This window comes from Corapipo altera, unplaced genomic scaffold (assembly GCF_003945725.1).
Source record: "Corapipo altera isolate COAL_440 unplaced genomic scaffold, ASM394572v1 151, whole genome shotgun sequence".
NCBI lineage: Eukaryota > Metazoa > Chordata > Aves > Passeriformes > Pipridae > Corapipo > Corapipo altera.
Window position 1 is genome coordinate 1,239,835 of NW_020884976.1, and position 22,228 is coordinate 1,262,062.

At 56.3% G+C, this 22,228-nt stretch overlaps 1 protein-coding gene across 1 annotated transcript in view; it reads right to left on the reverse strand.

The window, feature by feature from the left end:
• OSBP2 (oxysterol binding protein 2) overlaps positions 1 to 22,228 on the reverse strand; it is a 102,448-nt gene continuing 80,220 nt past the window's right edge. Inside the window, 11 exon segments of the mRNA XM_027665513.1 lie at positions 1 to 2,986; positions 3,130 to 3,350; positions 4,334 to 4,518; positions 4,926 to 5,021; positions 5,317 to 5,420; positions 6,111 to 6,231; positions 9,995 to 10,240; positions 12,288 to 12,455; positions 12,829 to 12,895; positions 13,868 to 13,985; positions 15,419 to 15,617. Of these exon segments, the coding sequence (XP_027521314.1) occupies positions 2,844 to 2,986; positions 3,130 to 3,350; positions 4,334 to 4,518; positions 4,926 to 5,021; positions 5,317 to 5,420; positions 6,111 to 6,231; positions 9,995 to 10,240; positions 12,288 to 12,455; positions 12,829 to 12,895; positions 13,868 to 13,985; positions 15,419 to 15,617 (1,668 nt within the window). The 3' untranslated portion in view covers positions 1 to 2,843.

Sequence of the window (22,228 nt, forward strand, 5' to 3'; positions counted from 1 at the left end):
TTTTAAAACTCCCGAATCCAAGTTTTATTTCCGTGAAGGAGAAGAGGGATCACTCACAATATATTATTGTTCAAAAAGAAAATACATTCAACAGCATTTACAGTGGAATGACATTAAAATCCTCCAGGAGGAACAGAAGGACCAGGAGATGGTGCTCTGGTTAAGTGCTGCTGACAGATGAACTCTGGAAGATGAAGCAATTTTTTCAATTAGCCTAAAATCCGGGGGATTCCTGGGTTGGGGTGCTCCTCGTGCTCCCCTGTGCTCCATGGAGCTGTGCAGGGTTGTGATGGGGATTCCCAGATGGATGTGGCCATGGGGGCACATCAGAGAGGACCTCTCAGGGCCCCAGAGCCCAGCAGGACCCTCGGAGCCAGCATTTACAGGGCAACATCCTGCTCCCTGCCCTCCTCTGCTGCGGGAACACCCAGATCCAGCTTTGGGAACAGCCTGTGCTGGAGTTTCTCCCCTCTCCAAGCTCCCAGGTGACACTTGCATTGACACAGCAAAAAGGAAAGTAAGGCATTCTGAAAAGCTCAACTTTTAGTCCATTTTACAAACTCAATTCAGGCCTCGAGTGGGATAAATCCCCTGGGACACTTTGGTGCTGCCACAAACCAACCCAGCAGCATCGGGATCGGTGTGGAGCATCCTCTGCTCTCCCAGGAAGGACACCTGAGGCTGGGACACCGGCAGCTCTCCACGGGCTGAATCCCACATCTAATGAAGTCTGGATCATTTAAGACCTGCATCGGGTTTCCCGAGCCAGGGCAAAGCTCCAGGAAGGGTCTGGAAGGAGTGAACACGCCAGAGCAGCTGCTGTGACACCCAGGACCTGGGAAGCAGTATGGAGCATCCCACTTCCAGGGATCCCGAGTGCCACCCCTCAAACCCCAAATACATAGTTTCCAGAGGGGAATGTCTCTGGAAAACCTTTTCAGTGCTACTGCATCCAGCTTTGGAGCAAAGCCCAACTTCCCTGCTTTGGGAATCACTCCATCACCATCCCCCGACCTCGGGGATGAGCTGAGGGGGATCGTACTCGTGCTGCAAAAACTCAGACAGACACTTCTGTCTTCATCATTTTTCATCTATTGTGTACCATAGAAATTTAAGCAAAATAATTTTATATATATTTATATATATGTATAAATTAGAAGCAAATAAATAAGATGAAAGGGTCCCTTGAGAGCAGTGGGGGTTGTTCCTCCCCACGGTGACGCTGTACAGGGGCTGGAGGGACTGTACACGTGGGGGTTGTGGGGGAGAACGGGGATGGAGGTGCTGGAAGCTGACCAGGAGACTGATGGATGAGGAACCTGATTGCATAAGTGTCCCATGTGCAGCCTGGATATTCCAGTTACCGTTGCCTCGAAGTTCGTTATTGCTAATTATCCTCTGACGGGGATGTGCCGGGAGGCAGCACCGGTGTGATATGGTGAGGAGCCGGAGAAGAGGACACCAAAGATGACATCCAACGGGGCAAGTGCAGGTGTCCAGCTCTCCCTGATATTCTCTGGCCCAGGGGATCCCACCTTTTAGGGCTGCCAGCCCTGCTCCCCTTCGTGCTCACTCCGCTTCTCCCGGCGGGTCCAGGGCCACGGGAAGGCCGTGGCACACAGGAAGGGTGAGGATGGACGAGGGGTTCCCTCAGCCCCAGTGACCTGAAGCTGCTCCAAGGAAAGCCCAGCCATGAGGGAGCAGAGGGAAGGGATCCAGGAGCCGGGAGCTGGGACCCTCTGGATTCATCCCATGCCAGGGGACTGTGGCCAGACCTGTCTGGCTGGATGGGGAAGACACAGGGGTAGGAGATCCAGGCCCAAGGCTCCATCCCAGTGGCACCACAGCATCTCTTTCCTCCTCTCCCACCCAGCTCAACAGGGAGATGCAGCTGGAAAACCTGGTACCGAGGTCCAGGCTCCTGCCAGGCCCTGGATGCCAGGATACGGGGCAGGGACACGGAGCCTGGAGCATCGCTGGGACACAAACCTCTGCACTGGGTCTGCCTGGCGTTCCAGACCTCGGCAAGGCCATTCCCCCTCCAATGTGGCTGCAGGAAAACCAAACCAAACCTCACTCAAACCACTGCCACAGAGCATCACGTCAAAGACAGTCCCAAGCCTTGACTGAACACATCAGACAGTGGGGAAGCGGCTCAAAGGCTCTTGAAAAAAAACCAAAAAAACAGGTCAAAAAACCAAAGTCACCAGCTGAAGTATCCTAATTGGTGTTACTGGGATGACTGGGCACTGCAGGAACCACCAAGAGCCTCCGGGAGCAAGTGCCAGGGCCCCTGGGGACAGTTTTCCGAGCAGGACTCAGGGTTGTTCGTGTCCGTCTTTGAAGGAACCTGAACCAGGAGCAGATTCTTTTTTTTAAAAAAATAATTCCATCAAGTGCACACAGAAATAATGGAAGGGGAAAAAAAACATGGCAAAGAGAAGAGCTCACACAAGCGCACGGCATTCCCACACCCCGGGCATCTTTGGAAGTCGACGTCTCGGCCGATGGAGCCGAGGCACTGAGGGATATGGGCAATGAATATCCCAACCCAACCCGGCTCCATGTGTCCTTCATTCCCAATTAGTTGCTGAAAAAGCCATCATTTAAAAAAAAAAAAAAAAAAGGATGCTATTTATTAGTGCGTAAAAAAATAGGTTTGGAATCCCTGTTTCGACCTCTGCATGTGTTGGCTCGGGGGTTGCCCTGGGAGGTGCCGGCGGGGCGGTGCCAGCGTGTCCGGGCTGTCCCTGGGCTGTCCCTGGGCTGTCCCTGGGCTGTCCCTGGGGCTGTGCCCAGGCTGTCCCAGTGTCCTGCGGGGCGGCCCCAGCGTGGGCAGGGGCTCAGAAGATGTCGGGGCACACACTCCAGTCCTGCTTTTCCTTGGCCTCCCAGTAGCCGCCCTTGTAGACGCAGATGAGCTCCCCGGTCACGGCGTCCACCTTCCGCTCGAACCACAGCGGGATGTACCCCTCGTAGTCCTTCCCTGTCCCGGGAGGAACACGGTCAGCGATGCTTTTCCACCTGAAATTCGGCGAGTCCCACACCTCCCACGGCCACAGAGAGCTGTGGGATCCATCCACCCCTTCCCTGTCCCATGCTGTCCCTGGACATCCCGGATCACCTCACCTTCCTCCAGGGCCTCCACGGCCTCGGCCTCCCTCCTGCGGCGCACGGCCCGCTGCTTCTCCTCCAGCCGCTGCTTCTCCACGTTGGCCTCGTCCCAGCGGCCGCTCTCCATGAGCCGCTGGTCGGGGCGCAGCCGACTGTCCGTGGGAGCCACGCGCTCCTCGGGCTCGTTCAGCGTCAGCGCCAGCTCCGAGAAGAAGTACATGTTCTCTGCGTTCTCCCTGCGGCCGGAGAGCCCTGGTCAGGATGGCGGGGTGGGGGCCACCTCAGGCAGGGCCCCCCAGCCCCTTGTGGCCCTGTGTCCCACCCCAGCCCCACTGACCCGCTCCTGCTGTGCCAAACCAGATGTGTCCCAGCCCTGCTGTGTCACTGCCCCAGGGCAGGGCCCGTCCCTGTGCTGGCACTGCTGGGGCACCTCCAGCCCTGGGGGCAGCTCTGGGCCCCTCAGACAAGAGACACTGAGGGGCTGGAGCGTGTGCAGGGAAGGGAATGATGCTGGGAAGGGGCTGGAGCAGCAGGAGCAGCTGAGGGAGCAAAGGAGGCTCAGGGGGGACCTTCTGGCTCTGCAACCCCCTGACAGGAGGGGGGAGCTGGGGGGGGTCGGGCTCTGCTCCCAGGGAACAAGAGACAGTCCTCCTGAGGGAATGGCCTCAAGTTGTGCCAGGGAAGGTTTAGATTGAATATTGGGGAAAATTCCTTAATGGAAAGGGTGGCCAGGCACTGGCACAGCTGCCCAGGGCAGTGGTGGAGTCCCCATCCCAACAGAACATCCCCAATCAGGGACAGTCTATTGGTGCTACCAGAGGCTGGAGACTGATCTGAGCACAGATCAGTGCAGGAGTGCCAAGGGAAGATTGGTCTCCAGAGGGATAAAGTGACTGGTGGAACAGGATGACCAGGGACTCTCCAGCAAGGCAAAGCAGCCAACACCCCTCCCTGCCATAGCCCACAGCCCCAGAAACACAACCAGACCCCCTGATTGCCCCAAACCCACCCACAAGGGTCCCCAAAATCACCCTCCCCTTGCAGGGACCTGATCTCTCCCCTCCCACCCCAGAAAGAGCCACTCAGTCCCCGAAGTCCTGGTCCCCACCCATGTCCTCAGGCCTGGGCACACAAAGCCCCTCATCCCACGAGGCCCAGGGAATGCCGCCCCCATCCCCATCCCCATCCCCATCCAGCACCCTGTGCCAAGGGGACTCACGGGAGTGGGTACTTCCTCCACAGGACCTTTGGGGACAGGGTCTGGTACACGGTTTTCTGCTTGCCCTCCGTGCTGCTGCTGCCGTGGCTGCTGTGCAGGATCTTGGAGCACTCCATCTTCTCATCCCACGTGCCAGACATGACATAGTGCGCTTTGCCATCAGCGTCACTCACCACCCCTGTCACCTGCCAGGGGGAGATGGCATTTGGAAGTGCCCAGAGGGGCAGAACACCCTCCAGGTGCCCCAGCTGGAGCAGCTGGATCTGGTGCTGTGTCTCCTCAGACATCAGCTGGATCCAGCACGTGGCCATTCTGACCATGCAGGTGAGTCTCCAGCCCACCCAAGCCCCCCAAGGTCTCAGTGCTGCAGCTCCAGCACACAGAGAGCCAAAACAAGGGACATGGAGGTTAAAAACACAGGATGTGGAGGTCCCTCCCATCCCTCCCTGGTGACCCACACCCGAGGAGCCAGCCTCAACCCCTGCTGGGGCTCATCCCAGTGGTACTGGGAGCCTGGGAGCCCAGCTCAGAGGGAAGAGCCAGGTCTCACCCCACCCCAGGCTGGCAAGAGGAGCCATTGCTGGGTACTCACCTTTCGGGGCACATCCCTGGAGAAGTAGCTGTAGGGGGTAAATTTCAGCTGGCATTTATCTTTGGACTTATGGTTAACAATCTCTATTTCACCAGACTGGATAAAAGACACAGAACCACAGCAGGGAGAGACAGAGCAGCTGTTAGTTGTAGAGCAGGTACAAATCAACACTGGGTACAGCACCATGGCTGGCTGGAGCCCCTGCACCAGCCACCCCTCCCTGCCCCACAGAGCTGCTGGACTGGGGAAGAGCTGGGAGGAGCTCCAGGAAGCCTCCCCCGACCCCTGCCAGGGAAGCAGAGCTTTCCACCATGGCAGGAGCACCCCAGGAGGGCAATGCCCAGCCAGGTGAGGCCAGGCAGGACCTGTTCTCTCACCCACAGCCACTGACCTGGTCAATCCAGAGCTTGCCCACGATGATGTTGTGCACAGTGGAGGTGACTTTCCTCCACACATAGTGATTCCCACTGGAGTGGAACTCGAGGTGGATGGCACCTGGGGAGAGAGGGGTTCCCTGAGTTCAGAGAGGGCAGAGGCTCCCCCAGAACCCACCACCACCTCGTGTTCATCCTCAGAGCCACCCCAGCCCCTCTACCTGCATCCCCCATCCTCTGCCCCCAACTGGGGCTGGATTCATCTCTCCCCTTCCTGCACACCCCCTCCCCTGTCTGCTACAGGAAGGGAGGTTCAACACCTGCCAGGCCCTCTGCTCTCTGCCAAAAATACTCATTTTAGAGCAGGTCAGAAACATGCTGCCTGGCTGACTCAGTGTCCCAAGGCCAGGCACCAGCACCACTCTGAGACCAGCCCTGGGCACAATGCCCAGCCCAGGGACAGGCAGAAGACAGAGAAAGCACTGCAAGGAGGCAGCTTATTGCATCCAAAAAGGATTATTTCTAAAGCAAAGTGGCCTCCCTTTGCAGCTGGCATCATTTCCACTTGCAGGGCAGATGTGTTATTGTGGGATCACTGAGCCAGGAACACAAATCTGGGCTCCTTACATTGCTCAGGGTGGAATTCACTGAGCCTTGTGTGAGCCCAAGGGATTCACTGAACTCCAGGTGAGTCCAAGGGATTCCCAGAGCCCCAGGTGAGCCCAAGGGACCAGTTTGTTTTGACCTTTGGGCACTGCATGAGCAGTGCAGGGAACCCCAACCCCGGATGCTCCCAGAGTCCATCACCTACCCAGTGGCATGATGGAGAGGTATTTGCCCCTGAACTTGCTGGCGATGGTGATCTCCTGCCACAACGTCCACCCTCGCCGGGAGTACACGTGGTGGGCGGCTGCTGGGGGGTGGTGGCTCACCTGGGGACAGGAGAACAGCCCATAAGGTCACAGGTGAGTTATCACAGCAGGACTCCTCAGAGAGGAGGCAGGTCCATGCCAGCTTTCATGCTAAGGATGCTCCAGGTGCTGTTCTGGACATCCCAGTTTCCTCCTGGGCATTGGGGTGACCCTCCATGAGGTATCCTGGCTGCAAAAGGAGGTGTGCCAAGCTTGCCAAGCTCCTGCCAGGATTTGCTAAGGATCATTTCACAGCATTATCCATAACAGCTCGAGCAACCATCGTGGTGAGTTGCTGCAGTGCCATGACTCCAGGACATGGCTCTGCTCTCCAGGGATCCTGGCTGAGAAACAGGGAAGTGCTGGCACCCCAGTAATCCCAATGTAACAGCACCTCTCCTACCAGCAGCAGTTCCCACTGCTCTGCCTTGGAACTCACAGGGACACAGGTCCCCACCTTGTCCAAGGCACACAGCAAGACTTTGGCTCTGCCTTTACAGACACACTGGGCTGGAAAAGTGGATACAACATCCTAAATCCTGAGAATGACTTGTTAAAGAGTGGTATTCACCCCCTGCCCTGGAAAAGCTGTCTAAAATGAAGTTGGGAGCAGGAACATCTCAGGCAGAGGGTTCTGCCCTCGTGCAGGGTCTCAGCTGATGGCACAGCCCAGCCTGGCACAGGCCACCCATCCCCAGCACCCACTGAGTCCAGGCCCCACGGCCGCTCACGGAGCTCAGGATGATTTTCACTGCTGTAATTACAGGCTGAGTGCCCCAAGCTCAGGATAACACATGGGGGCAGAGCCAAGCTCTCACCACCAAATCCCAGTCACCAGTGGGAGGAAATCCTATTTGGATAACTGGATTTCAGGCACTGGATTACCAATGCTTGGCTTGGCACGTTGGCTGAGCAGCACAAGCAGCATCCAAGGAAAATTCTGAGAAATGGGAAGGGTGTCTGATGTCAAAGTCACACTGCCACTGAAACATGCCCTTTGAGATGGCTCCAGGGGGATGGAGAGGCTCCACTCAAGGACCAAAGGCTCTGGAGCAGGTCTGCTCCCAGTTACACTAATCCTGATGTGGGATGAAACTCTTGTGCTGTGCCAGCGAGGGAGGAACTCAAGGACAGGCAGAGGGCAGCACCCAGAGATCAGGCTCACGTGGGAGGGTCAGGAATACCAAATTTGGAGGAAAACTGGGACCACCTGGAGAAAATAATTCCAGGCAGCTTAATTACTTGGAAGGGAACAGGGATGGAGGAAGGAAGGTGGTGGAGAGGAGGGTGAAGGAGTAAGAACAGGGATAACAAGGTGTGGGAGTGGTGTGGTCAGAGGTGTCCAGAGGTTCCTAACAGACAGCCCTGGGCTTCACCACCATAGCCCAGTGAGGCTGATAAATCCCCCAGATGTCCCACCTGTACCCAGGAGGGAGAGGGTTGCTGCTGGCTAAGGGATGGATTGAGCATCCTGTTAAGGATTCATCCACTTCCTATGGTCCAGGCCAAGCCAGGTGACAGCCAGGAATCTCTGCCAGGTGAGGGCAGGTGAAGGTGTGATGCTGCTGAGGTGGGTGAACCTGAGCTCTGTGACATCCACAGGGGCTGGAGGGATGTGGCTACCTCTGACCTGGCTCCTGGGAGCAGAGCAGGAAGGAGGGTGGCTGTGCAGGCAGGAGGGTGGGAGTGCAGGCAGGAGGGTGGGAGTGCAGGCAGGAGGGCAGGTGTGCTGGCAGAAGGGCTGCAGGCAGGGGAGGTCTGGCAGTGTCCCACCTCGCTGCAGCCACAGGCATGAGCTCCCCAGGCTGGGATGGACCATGTGGGGACAAGCAGAGCTGGGTCACGTTGGTCACACAGCCCTGGGGGTGTGAGGGGGCAGCAGAGAAATGAATCTTGAGGATTATCCACAGCAGGACCTTCCCTGTGTCACAAGCAGGGGTCACACTTCCAGGAGGCCCCACACAGCCTGTTCCCTGTCACTGCCTGGAGCAGCACAGCCGAGAGGTGGGATGGGATGGGATGGGATGGGATGGGATGGGATGGGATGTGACAGGAGGTGCCATCCCACCTCAGGCCAGTGCTCTGCAGGAGTCTGATGGGTTTGGGCACCCACCACCACGGAGGGGCTTTGCTCACACCTGTGAGGAGCTGGAGGCAGAGCCCGGCCCCCGCTGCAGTGACCACCCCAAACCTGGGGGTGAGGGGCTGTGACTTGGAGGAGACAATGACAAGGGACATGGACAAGCTAAACCATGTTAGGGGGACACGGGGATGCTGGTGCCAGCCTGAGCCTCCTCACTGTGTACTCCCAGTGTGTGCTGAGACAGACCCTCTGGAGAAAAGAGAGCCCCCACAAAGGGATGTCCTGCCTGAAAGGGGTAACGAATGGCCCCGTTCCTCCCCAGGAATCCAGGATGGACCAGCCAGCTGTGCTAAGCCTTAAACAGTCCATTATCTCCACAGGTCACAACTCATTCAGCACTGCAGGCAGTTAATTAAGACCTGTTGGTTGATCAATGTGCACCTGGTGTGCCCTGTGGTCAGAGCACGGGCCTCTCAGAGCTCCTGGGGCTCCTCCAGGCTGGGAAACTAAAACATTTCAGTCCAGCAGGAAAGAAATGAGATCCTGAGACACCTTCCAGCACAAAGAGACCCTGGAAGTGCTTGGGGCATCACTGCACAGAATCATCAATTGAATCATGGAATCACAGGAGGATTTGGGTTGGAAGGACCTTAAAGCTCATCTCCTTCCACCCCTCTGGCTTCCACCAGCCCAGGTTGCTCCAAGCCCTGTCCAACTGGCCTTGGACACTTCCAGGGATCCAGGGGCAGCCACAGCTTCTCTGGGCACAGCTGAGGAAGCTGGGGTAAGGAGAGCTTCTCCCTTGCTGTTCAAGTGCTGAGGTGTGACAGGAGCCCCAGCTCCAGGGAGCTGCCAGGACACCTTTGTCCTCCCCACCCCTCCTCCTGCTCTGCTTCCCAAACATGCCTTAGGCTGTGCCTGCTGCTGCTCCCACCAAAGCCAACAGCAACCCACTGGCTCTCTTGGCCAGGAGGAATCATGGAATCATTAAGCTTGGAAAGACCTCCAAGATCATGAAGTCTAACCTCATGCTCACTAACCCCTATCCTGCAGTGCCACGTTCACCTGTTTTCTGAACACCTCCAGGGATGGTGATTCCACCACTGCCATGGGCAGTCTGTGCCCAGGCTTTACAACTCTTTCAGGGAAGAAATCTTTCCTAATATCCATCCTGAACCTCCCCTGGCACAACCTGAGGCCGTTTCATAGAATCACTGAATCATTTAGGATAGAAAAGACCTCCAAGATCACCAAGTCCAACCTGTGTCCCATCCCCACCTTGTCACCCAGCCAGAGCACCTCCAGTCATTCCTTGGACATGTTCAGGGATGGGGACTCCACCACCTCCCTGGGCAGCCCCTTCCAACGCCTGACCACCCTTTCCATGAAGAAATGCCTCCTGATGTCCAACCTGAACCTTCCCTGGTGCAGCTTGAGGCCATTTCATAGAATCAAAGAATCACTGATATTGGAAAAGACTTCCAAGATCATCGAGTCCAACCTGTGACCCATCACCACCTTGTCAACTGGACCAGAGCACCCAGTCGTTCCTTGAACACCTCCAGGGACGGGGACTCCACCAGCTTGTCCTTGTCCTTGCCTGTCACTAACTGCTGGGAGGGGAGTGCTGGGAAGGCTCTGTGTGAGGAGGGGCTGGCTGTCTGGCTGTCCTTCAAGGGGGGACACCCCCAGCCCCCTCACCTGCTCGCAGAGGGAGCGGAAGCCGAGCTCCTCCAGCCGGTCGAGCTCGTAGGTCTCCCCCAGCAGGGGGTTGAAGGGCTTGGCCGTGCGGTGCACAGTGGTGGAGTAGGAGGACACGGAGAAGGCGGCGACGAAGCACATCTGCTCCGTGGAGCTCTCGCACTTGACCGCCTTGTCCAGCAGCTCGTGGTACTCCAGGTCCTCCGTGAGCCGCTGCAGCATCGACAGCGGCTCGTTGAAGTTCACCTGGAGGGGAAGGAGTTGGGTTAGGGAAGTGGGAGAGACATCCAGGAGGCATCACCAGACCCTAAATAAAGGCAGGGAACATGTGCTCTGCTCCCTGAACAGTGCCACGGGAGCACCAAGGCTTTGAAGTCCCCAGCTGAGGTGTGGGGCAGCCCCATGGGATAACCAGGGATCATCCCAGGCATCAATTTGACCCCCAAAATGAGCCTCAGCAGCTCCCTGCTGCCTCCCAGCCACCATCCCACCAGCCACAGCAACACAGGACAGGGATGTGCTGCTCCCCAGCTTGTCCTCACCACCTCCTGGTAAAGCCATCCCTGTGCCAGGCTGACCCAGCTGCTCAGAAAACCTGGAAAAGCCCCATTTTGGGGTCTCCCTGCTCCAGGGACTCCCATGACAGCACCCTTATTTTTTGCTCTAAAAATATTGAAATTAAAAAATAATTGAAAGAAAGATGGAGCCTCAGAAGGTCTTCTGCCTCAAATCCACAGGAAATTCATTTTTTAAATTCAGTTCAGAATAAAAAAGTACATTTTAGAAGGCGCAGATGGCTGAAGGATGGGAGAACCACTTCTGTAAGCCAAGTTAAATATTTCATGGTAAAGAAAACAAACTCCAGATTCCAGGATTTAGCTGTTTTTAGGTTTTCCACTCAGGGAAGTGGCAGGGATCTTACAGCATCCGAGAAAAGAGAGTTGTGCAGAAAGAGCAGCATCAGATCCACAGAAAGAGCAAATTATTTGGGATAACTCCGGGAAGGCAGGGAACAAAGCTGGCAGCTCCATCCTCGGCACCATTCAGGCAACGGGGAAGCAAAATTCTTCCATGGGGGAGGAAGATGAACCCACCCAAATCCCAAATCCTCACCACTCTTTTCCTCATTTTCAGTGCTGCAGGTTTGTACATCAGAGGAAAAATTAAGGAGCTGTTTGCACGAGAGGTTTGTCAGTCCATCACATCCCCCGGGAAGGAGATGGATCGCAGAACAACTCAAGAGCATCTCAGAAATAGTCCTAATTCATCAAGACTGCGGGTGAAGCCCATAGAATGAGAAATCCCATCACTCAGAGAGCACAATGGACTCACTGATGGTTTGTGCTATAAGTAACCACATTTCCAAACTGAATTCCCCAAGTTGCCTCCCTCCTCCTCCTCCTTTCCCGCAGTGTCAGCTCCAAAGCCCTCCCTTGGTAGCTCCATCTGGACCCATGGAGCTGCCAAACTCTCCTGCACCTCTCCATGGACCATGGAAAGGATTTCAGTGGCTGTTGGAAGGAGGTTAAATTGCCCTGTTGCCCACAGGCTGCTTGTTCCTGGGGTGAGTCTCACAAAGAACTGCCCATATGTGGCTAAACTTGTGGGGTGTGTCCTACTTATTGTCATGGAACCATGGAATGGTCTGGATTGGAAGGGACCTTAAAGCTCATCCAGTGCCACCCCCTGCCATGGGCAGGGACACCTTCCACCAGCCCAGGTTGCTCAAAGCCCTGTCCAACCTGGCCTTGGACACTTCCAAGGATCCAGGGGCAGCCACACCTTCTCTGGGCAACCTGTGCCAGGGCCTCCCCACCCTCACAGGGAACAATTCCTTCCCAGCCTCCCATCTATCCCTGCCCTCTGGCAGTGGGAAGCCATTCCCTGTCTCCTGTCCCTCCATCCCTTGTCCCCAGTCCCTCTCCAGCTCTCCTGGAGCCCCTTTAAGCCCCAAAAGGGGCTCTCAGCTCTCCCTGGAGCCTTCTCTTCTCCAGGTGAACCCCCCCAGCTCTCCCAGCCTGGCTCCAGAGCAGAGGGGCTCCAGCCCAAACCATTCCATGATTCTATGATAAGAATTAGGTCGTTTCAGAGGGTTTTGCCAGTGCAAAATCCAGTCCCCTGGGACACAGTTGCCATTTGGTGACATGCTCCTGTCCCACTCAGGGCTGCTGTGCTACCACAGCACCCAGCAGGACCATCCAGAGCTGTAATCCAAATCCTTTGGACAGCCAGGAGTTGTGCCCAAACTAAACCCTCTGTGCCAGCCCTGGGTGCCAGGGACACACTGACTTACAGGCATGGGGATCTTAGAGAGCTCTTTGCCAATGCAGTTCTTCATGATGCTCCAGAGGTTAAGGCTGTAGTTGGGTTTGTCGGGAATGCGAGTCCGTCTCCTTTTCTTCGGCAGGAGATCCTTGCACGTGGACTCATTGTAGCTGCTTTGATTTGAGCTCTCAAAGACCTGTGGAAGCAACAGAAGAAACACAGGTTTGAGCTGGACATGACCCAACCTGATCCAGCACCTCCCAGGAGCAGCAACCACAGCTCAGGAGACACTGTGTGCACTTGTGCTGGGGAGCATCGCTGGAAGTCTCTTCTCCAGGGAAATATGGGTACAATTGTCCCCCAATACCCTCCCACTTCCCTTAGGAAAGTATTTAGGATGCTGGTGGGAGACTGTTGACATCTGTCCCCCAGCCATGGCTCATGGAGCAACCACTGGAGAGCACCTGTGATTCCAATGGAAGGTCCCTCCCCAACCAAGTCCTCTCCTGCTCCTCTCCCTGGTTTAATCCCACCAGGACCATCCCTCCCGCTCTGCCAGCCCAACTCACACTGTCCTCCAGGTTCCAGTCCTCGGGGTGGCCCTCGCTGGCCCCGCTCAGGTTACTGCCTGAACGCCTGCAGGGGGGAAACATCAGCTGGTGAACAGGGGAAAGGGCAGAGGAGGGGACAGGAGAGAGGGGGCTGGTGTAGCATCACCCAGAGCATCTCCCTGCAACACCCCAAGGTGCTGCTGGGATGGAAACAGGGTGACAGAGGCCATGCACAGGTGCTGGGAGGGGATGCTCAGGAAAGGATGCTCAGGAGGGGATGCTCAGGAAAGGATGCTCAGGAGGGGATGCTCGGGGGGGGATGCTCAGGAGGGGATGCTCAGGGGGGGATGCTCGGCTGCAGAGACTCTGCTTTTGCCACCAAGCCCAGTGATGTGACTGTGGGTCAATAGGTACCTCCAGCCCAGATGCCCAGGGAGGAGTAAGAGCAGGTGACACAGCTGAAGGGCAGGGTTAGATGGGATATTGGGAAGGAATCCTTCCCTGTAAGGGTGGTGAGCCCCTGGCACAGGTTGCCCAGAGAAGCTGTGGCTGCCCCTGGATCCCTGGAAGTGTCCAAGGCCAGGCTGGATGGGGCTTGGAGCAACCTGGGCTAGTGGGAGGTGCCCCTGCCCATGGCAGGGGGTGGAGCAAGATAAGCTCTAAGGTCCCTTACAGACTAAACTATTCCATGATTCTGTTAAGGCAAGGAGCTCCCCGCCTCTGCCGTGCTCCGAGGGATCTCCCTCCAGGTCCCTGCTCCCATCAGCTGCTGGGGCAGAAGACTCCACTTTCCCCCAGCACAGGCTTGACATCTGCCCTTCCTCACCTTCTTCACTATAGCTGGGGCCATCCTCAGCCTCACTGGCTCCAGGAATGCAGGAGCAGCCAGACAGGGAGCCTTGGGCAGAGGCTGGGATGAGTTTGGGAGGAGTTTTCTGAGGGACTTGCCCACAGAGTGATCCTGGGAGGGGATGCTGCCCTCGGGCCTGAGCCAGATGCCAGGCAAACCTGCCCTCCCCGCTCTCCCAGCGCTCCCAGCAGGGCTGGGGGCTCATACCTGTGGTGTTTGGGGTCGGCAGTTACAGTGATAAAAGCTGGTGCATCCTCCATGGCATCAAAATACTCCGTCTCCTCATCTTCATCACTGGCCTCTCCCTTTGCAGGCTGCACACTCCCTGTGGGCACACGGGCTGTGAGACACTCAGGTGCTGCTGCTCCCCTTCAGAAGCCACCGAGCAGGGTCTGTCCCCAGAGCCCCCCTTCCCCCCGTGTCCCCTCCACACCGGCTCCCGTTAGAGCCTGGCCCCCTCCTCTCCATCCCACTCCACAATGGGAGGATTCCATACCAATTTCCAGCTCCTAAAAGCAAGGATGTGCCCTGCTCCCCAACCCAGGCACACAGGGCTCCCCTGCCATGCTCGGGAGCACCCCCAGAAATGCCCCCGGGCTGCCCGGGGCTGACACAGGGCGTGACTCGCACACCCAACCGCGTCAGATGCGGCTCCGCTCCAGCACCGCCCCGTCCGCCGGGAAATCCGGCTGGGATCAGAGCAGGAAAAAACAGTCACGTGTTTCAGGTGATGCTTGGGGAGATTTCCCAGCCCTTGGGTTTTCCAGCCCTGCATTTGTAAACATTTCTCTGCTGCGGTGGGAGAGATCGATGGCTGCGACATCGGGAGCAGACACTGGTGGAGTCCCTGCAGCTCCCCTGCTCCTGCCCCGCCCGAGGGATTCAGCAACTCCTTTCCCACATCACTCCAGCACTCTCCGGAGGAGCAGGGTCACCACCTCAGCAGGGTTTGTGCCTGTCCCTGCAGCCATTTCCACCCTGCCCTCCTCAGCTGTGCCACAGAATCGTTCAGGCTGGAAAACCCCCTGAGACCATTGAGTCCAACCATCCCCCAGCACTGCCAAGGTCACCACTGACCGTGTTCCCAAGTTTCACATCCACATGGCTTTGAAATCCCTCCAGGGACGGGGACTCCACTGCTCTGGGCAGCCTGTTCCAATGCCTGATAACCCTTTCTATGGAAGTGTTCCCTAATGTCCAACCTGGAGCTCCCCTGGCACAACTTGAGGCCACAGAGGAGTGAGGACAGCGCCCGGCACCACCCTCACCCCCAGCTGCTGCTGCTCTCTCTCTTGGCTCTCATATCCTTTAAAAATAAGACATGGCACTATTTGCAGTTTGTGTAGCTGTAACTAATGCTTCCCTCGGGGAAGGGCATTTGGCAGGAATCTGCAAAGCTGTTGGATCTTACTGCAAACAAGCCCCTGGCTGCTCCACTGCCACCCCACGCAGTCAACTTGGCAGTGCCAGGGCACCGTGGCTGCCCTCCAGCACCCAGAAATGTGCCCACCGGTGAGGGCCAAAGCTCCCAAAATAGTCTGGAACAGCGTGAGTGAGCTGGGGACACAGCCCTCTCCCGCATCTGTATCTTGGGGACATCCAAGTCCCCGAGCAAGGACGATTAGGAATAATTATGGCCTAATGGGATCCGTTTAGAAAAGCACCACGGGGATACAGAGCCTTGGGCTCGCTGGGAGCAGCCCAGCGGGAATCCCGCGGTCCCTCCCGGCCCGGGGTCCCTCCCTGCCCGGCGCTCACCCTTGGCGGTGCTGGAGATGCTGGTGGTGGGCGCGGCCAGGCCTGGGGCACCGCGGCAGGCGCGCTCCAAGCTGTTGTGCTGCTTGGCTAACTGCTCGATGGTCTCCTCCAGCCGGATCCGCTGCTCCCGCTCATGCTGCAGCAGCCGCTGCCATTTCCGGCTGTGGCTCTCGGCTAAGTCCAGGAAATCGCGGCAGGCCTGGGGACGAAGGGACAAAGGGACGGGTCAGCCCCCGGCACAGCCCTGGGTGCTGGGAGGTGTCACACAGTGACCCCAGAGCTGGTTCCACGATAACCCCTCCTCCTCTGCACAATTCCCAAATCCACGGGGCCCAGAACAGCTCAACTCCAACCATCCAAACCTGGACCACCTCCAAGGCGATGGCGGCAACACGGACAACTGCCCTGAGTCCATGGAGACTCCGTGGTGTCCCATCCCCGTGGCAGCCTGTCCCTGTCCCCATCCCTGACCGCGCTATGGTCCCCAGGAGCCCAGGCTGGGCTCTCACAAATCTCAGCCAAGCCTTGAGACCTCAAGCAGCCACATCCATCCCCAATCCAGCAAATGAGGAGAAGCTGGATGGGACAGTGGTCCCTGGGGTGACAGCCATGGAAAGGAGAGGATCATAGAATCATGATCTGGGTTAGAGGGGACTTTAAAGATCACCTCATTCCATCCCCATGCCATGGGCAGGGACACCTTCCAGTAGATCAGGTTGCCCAACCTGGCCTTGGGATGGGGCAGCCACAGCTGCTCTGGGGCTGCTCCAGCTGGGAGCCAGCAACCACTGTGCTCCAAGAAGGCAGAGAGGGAGGATGCCCAACTCCTCCCTGGAGCTGCACAGCCCAGGACACAGCACAGGGCCTGGCCTGGCCCCTGCAACACATCCACCATGGCCAAAGGCCTCCATCCCCTCCCCAACGGGCTCTGGGGACCCCCCAGCCATGGGGACACCCACAGACACAGTGTGCACAGGGAAGGAGGGCTCAGGGGATGCTCCAAGACACAAAGCACCAGGCAGGGGACAGTTGGGACACCATCACCCAGCCCCGGGAGCGCCAGACTCCCAGCAGGAGATTTCCTGGAGCAGGATGTCCACCCAGGGCTGGAATGCTGCTGGCTGTCCCACACTGCTTTATCCCAGACAATGGTCTGACAGGACAGAGCCGGCCCCCACAGCTCTATTTTTAGGTTACTTTCCATCCTGGATGGAACCCCGAGTCCCTCTTCCTTTGCCATCCGCCCCATGTGCAGCTGAGCACAGAGGCAGGGCTGCTCCTCCTCCCTCCCCCAAATCTCTGCAAGGTAGGACACACTAAACTCCTTCTCTACATTTAAAATATGATTTTTAGGGAAATTCTCCAGGAGTTTGGAGGCAGAGAAATTATTTTGCTTGCAGGCAAATTAACTGTGCTTGAGCTGCAGCTGCCTCCAACTCATCAGCATACCAAGGTAGGTCCTCTGGATAAATGCTGGCTGAAAAACTCAAAACTACTCAAAAGGGCTAAAACCAGAGACTTTGGGATGCCTGACAGACTTCCAGCCATCCCCAGGACTCAGCTATCTTCTGTTTCCAGTTATTTAGATTCCACATATGATTTATTCAGCTCTTGGCAGGTTACTCTGAATTTGGGCTGCAGGTGGCACCTGAGTGTCAAGGCATCTCCTCATCAAGCAACAGGTTCAGGGCTTCAGCTTCCATGACCTGACCTGATTTTACCACGACTTGTCCAAGAAAAGCTCCAAATCATCAGTTCTTCATCAAACCTTTCCTTTGGATAGGAGCAAGATTTGAGTCTCATCCAGGGAAAGAAGTTTTTGCACTGATAACATCAGAAATTATGTTGACAAAGCATTAGGTTTTCATGCTTTAGGGGAAGAAGCACAAAGCAGAGGGAATGAATATCTCACCACCAGAAAGAAGAATGCAGGGGGTGGGCACATGTGGCTTCGGTGACATCCTGAACGTTGCCATTTCCCCCATGGGAGCTCAGCACTGTCCCCAGCTCACCTCAAGGAGCCCCAGGACCTGCCCCAGGTCATGGGAAGAGGCAGGAACCAAACTCAGATCAGATAAACAAACAACTAACACAGTGAGTTTGAGTCTGTTCTTTGAAAAAATAAAATCAAATCAGTATAACCCATCACATTTGTGAGGTTTTGCTTCAGATACACCTGTAACCTGGAAGGACCTGACCCTACGTCTCCGTTCCCTCCATCCTCCCTTTGCTGCTTCTCCAATTGCAGGCACAGAGGGGGCAGGGTCCTGTCCCCAAAAACTCCTTGCTGTGCTCCCATCCCACATGTGTTCAACAGTGGGGGCAGTTCTGGACCCCTCAGACAAGAGACACTGAGGGGCTGGAGCATGTGCAGAGAAGGGAACGGAGCTGGGAAGGGGCTGGAGCAGCAGGAGGGGCTGAGGGAGCTGGGGGTGCTCAGCCTGGAGCAAAGGAGGCTCAGGGGGGACCTTCTGGCTCTGCAACCCCCTGACAGGAGGGGGGAGCCGGGGGGGGGTCGGGCTCTGCTCCCAGGGAACAAGGGACAGGAGGAGAGGGAACGGCCTCCAGCTGTGCCAGGGGAGGGTCAGGTTGGATATTGGGAAAATTCCTTCCTGGAAAGGGTTGTCCAGCCCTGGCACAGCTGCCCAGGGAAGGGGTGGAGTTTAAATGCTGAAGGGATTTCAAAGCCATGCAGATGTGGTACTTGGGGACATGGTCAGTGGTGGCCCTGGCAGTGCTGGTTGGACTCGATGGTCTCAGAGGGCCAGACCAGACCCCACATTCTCAGGATGCTTCGCACCGAGTTTTCACCTCACTCTCTGGAAACAACTCAGCTCCTCTCCCCACCTCAAGAAGTCCCGTTGGCAGCCACCCCTGGCCCCAAAGCCCACGGGGGCCCTGCCCTGGTGCCTCACACTGCAGCCTCTGGCAGTTCAAACCCTGAGCTGGCCGCTCCTTCTTCCATCCCACCAACGTGCTGCGCTAAGAGGATCCAACAAGGGCAAGTAATGGGATAGTGACTGTGATGTTCCCAGCCCAGCAAAGCTCATTATGTGCTCCAAAGGTCCCTCTCCGCAGGCAGAGGGCACAGGAATGCCCATTTTGGCACAGAGGGTGGGAATTGCCTCCAGCTCAGGGGCTGAGCGCTTTAAAACGATGCGCTGGGAGATGACCTGTAATTATCCTACTGCAATTAACCACGGCTTGGAAGGTGTACTGGGGAATTAGGGGGAAAGGAGGTAATTACAGAGGAGCCACGGGAGTGGGCTGGGAGCTGGAGAGGAGAAATTGTTCCATAAACTGATGGGAATCAATGCCCTAATGAAAAATCACAGCAGGTCACCCCTCAGACTGTCCCGTCCCAAGGCGTCTAAGCTTCACAGAGGATCCATGGTGTATCCCAAAGGGAAAACTGCACTGACAGGCTTCATTTACAGCCATGTAAAAAATCCAAGTGATGGAGCATGTTTGTCAGCATTGCAGAGCATGGGGATGTTTTGGGAAGATTACTGGGCCCAGATCCCACCGGAGGCTACAGTACCTCCACAGAGCAGGTCAGGACGATGCATGTCCCACACAGCATCCCACAACTTGTGTCTATGTGGATTTAGGAACCAGCTGGGGTATGTACAGGGTTTATTCTGTTTTTGAAAGACTGTCAGGCCCTCTCTCTGCAGCCTCTTCCTCTGCAATTCAGACGCTGGTTTGATCCAAATCCAGATCAAAGGATCCAGATCAACCCAGGCAAGGATCACATTTGCTCCTTGGGAGACAAGTGATGCCAAGGGTGGCAGCAGGAGAACATCCTGCAAGAGGGATCCCCCAAGCCCAGCGCACCTCTGCCAGCAGCAGCCAAGCAAATTAATGTTATTAATTTGGATTTGTACCCCCTAGAGCCAGACAGCACAGAATTCCACAGCGATGTTCACCAGAGGTGGGGGCAGCACCAAACAGGGCTCAGGAGGTATCTTCTCACAGTCTCTGCCAACTGACTCAATCCTGAGCCCAGACAAACCCCAGAGCCTGGTGTGGAGCAGGGGTAGCACCAGCCCATGAGCTCCCTGGGGCTGCAGAGCTCGGGGATGAGTAGCTCAGACAGGAGTATCCCAGCTCATCCCTCATTCCCATCATTAATCCCCCCGGCTCCCTGTTCCAAAGGTACAAACCATCCCAGCCACTGAGCAGGAGCAACACCTTGAAATCCAGCTTATAAAATTCTCAGAGTCGTGGCTAAATTTAGTTCCAGCGGAAGCTGCTCAGGGTTGTAAGACACAGACACAAATCCATGCCAGGCTGGCACAGGGACACAGGACACTGGGAAGAGGCTCCTTGAGGAACCTCTTCCAAAGGACAGGGCAGTGCCCAGCTGCAGGATGAAGGCACAGGAAAAGTGATTCCCTGACAAGCTGCAGGGCTGGGATGTCGAGGCCACGTGCACCTGAAGGTACAGCCTGGGTAGGTCCTGCCCTCCCCAGAGCTCTCCCAGGACCAGCCCTCCAGTGAGCGGAGAGGAGGGACGGGCAGAGGATGTTGTGCCCATCCCCACATGCACCTCATTCCACCAGGAGATTGGTTTTCTCCTTCACAGGAGGGGATGACGGAGGTGACACAACAAGACTTGGATTTGCCCCAGGGCCAGAGCTGGATGAAATCCCAAAGTCCCAAAGGCTGCTCCGTTTCAGCATCATCACAGCACAGTCAGGGTTGGAGAACAGTGGTCAAGTTGGTAGGTCACCAGTGACCAGAGATAAGAGCAAGCTCCATCCATCTGCTGTCCCAGGTCCCAGGGAATCCCAGTGTTCCCTGCAGCCAGGTAGCAGGAGGGACAGAGGTGGTTTCTCCTCCTCTCTGTGGCTGGACCAAGCTCTTGTGGCAGGTCCTAATCCAGCACTGAACAGTGGAGCTGTAAATCACTGCCAAGACAAGGAGGCACAGCCAAGGTGGCAAAAAGAGCATGTTTTCATGGAAAAATATCATCAAGGTTCCTGCAAATTCCCATGGAGTAAGAGAAAAGGTGCCATCAAGACCCTGCTGGGGAGCAGGAGGTGAGAGACGGTGCCAACAGCTCCGTGGTCTGTTCCGTGCCCAGGAGCTGCTGCCACCAGGGGCACATTTAGCACCTTTCACTTATTTGTCACGGCAAATAGACCCAATTTCACAGCTTGTTGCAGGCTAATGGGAATGTCCTTAACAGCCTGGGGATTATTTATGCAGAGGAAAATGAACAGGAGGTCACCACTGTCCTGCTGAGGTGGTGGTGTCACACACCCGGGGGATCTGCCTCCTCATGCAGCCAACAGTCAAAATCAGATGTAAGGCACAAAGAGATGAGGTTAATTAGCTTGAAAGGGCAAATGATCACAGCGAGGCCTGCCAGACATCATAAAATCATGGAATGGTTTGGGTAGGAAGGGACCTTAAAGCTCAGCTTATTCCACCCCCTGCCATGCACAGGGACATAGCCCAGGTTGCTCCAAGTCCCATCCAACCTGGCCTTGGACACTTCCAGGGATTCAGGGGCAGCCACAGCTTCTCTGGGCAACCTGGGCCAGGGCCTCCCCACCCTCACAGGGAAGGATTTCTGCCCGGGGGTTGAACCACAGGAACGAAAACCTCTGGGACAGCCCCAACAAGGCTGATTGTTTCACCACCTCCGATGCAACGCCGATGGATTCCGAGGGCAATCTCACCTGCCCCCAGCATCCCAGAGGAACAGCCCCGCAGATCTAACCTTTAGGGAGGAATAACCCTACCAGGGAAGTGCCTGCTGCTGTGGAAGCAACATCTTCTGCTCCTCAACCTTGGGACAAGGAGCACTTCATTGCCCAGGAGTGACACGGGAGGAGGCGATGCCAGATGCGTTCAATCATCTCTTGTTCATCAGTGAATTATCCAGCAGCAGCTTCGCTCCACTCATCAGGGACAGAGCGTGGTGCTGTGCCTGCTGCCTGGAGATAAGTGCTCCCTTCCTTCCTGGAGTCATCAAACCCTGGGACACAGCTGGCTGCTGCTGCTGCAGAACAGCCTCCCGAGGGAAGGGCGATTTTGGAGCCTCTGTTTAGATCCCAACACTCACACTGTGTCAGCCATAAAAATGAGAGAATCACAGAACTATGGAAAGGTGGGAAGGGACCTTAAAGCTCATCCCATTCCACCTCCTGCCATGGGCAGGGACACCTTCCATTAGACCAAGTTGCTCCAAGTTTATCCAACCTGGCCTTGACAATTCCAGGGATGGAGCAGGAGCTGTTTGGTGAGAATCACAGAGCGTTTGCACCCAGAGAGGGTTAATTGTCCTTCCTCCCCCCCCAAAAATACTCTGAGCAGTGAAAAAAAAGGGAAATACAAGGATGGAGCCAGCTTGAATCCGAAATCATCCCGCACAGACAGTCAGATGGCAAGGAGACGTGGTTTGGAGCGCGGTCATCTGCTCCACAGCCATGGTCCCCACAGCCCAAGGCCAGGCTGCTGGTCACCACTAGGAGAACATCAACACAGACTGCTTAAATAACAGCAAATCTGTCCCAAATCCTTGGAGTGACCCTCAGCCAGCTCAGGAGCATCCAGGCTCTGAAGCCTGGATGTCTGAAGCACATTCAGGGACACTGGGAACTGCTTCTCCCCAGGCAGGGCTGGTGGGGAGAGCTGGGCTGAGCCTCACCACGTCATGACACCCCAAAAAACCAAGGTGACCTTGCATAAAAACCTGTGAGGGCAGCAAGTGCAGCTTCAACACTGGAAATCATCCCACTTCATTTGCATCCAGGGAAAATGGGTACTACATAAATGCAGAGACATGGAAAAAACCCC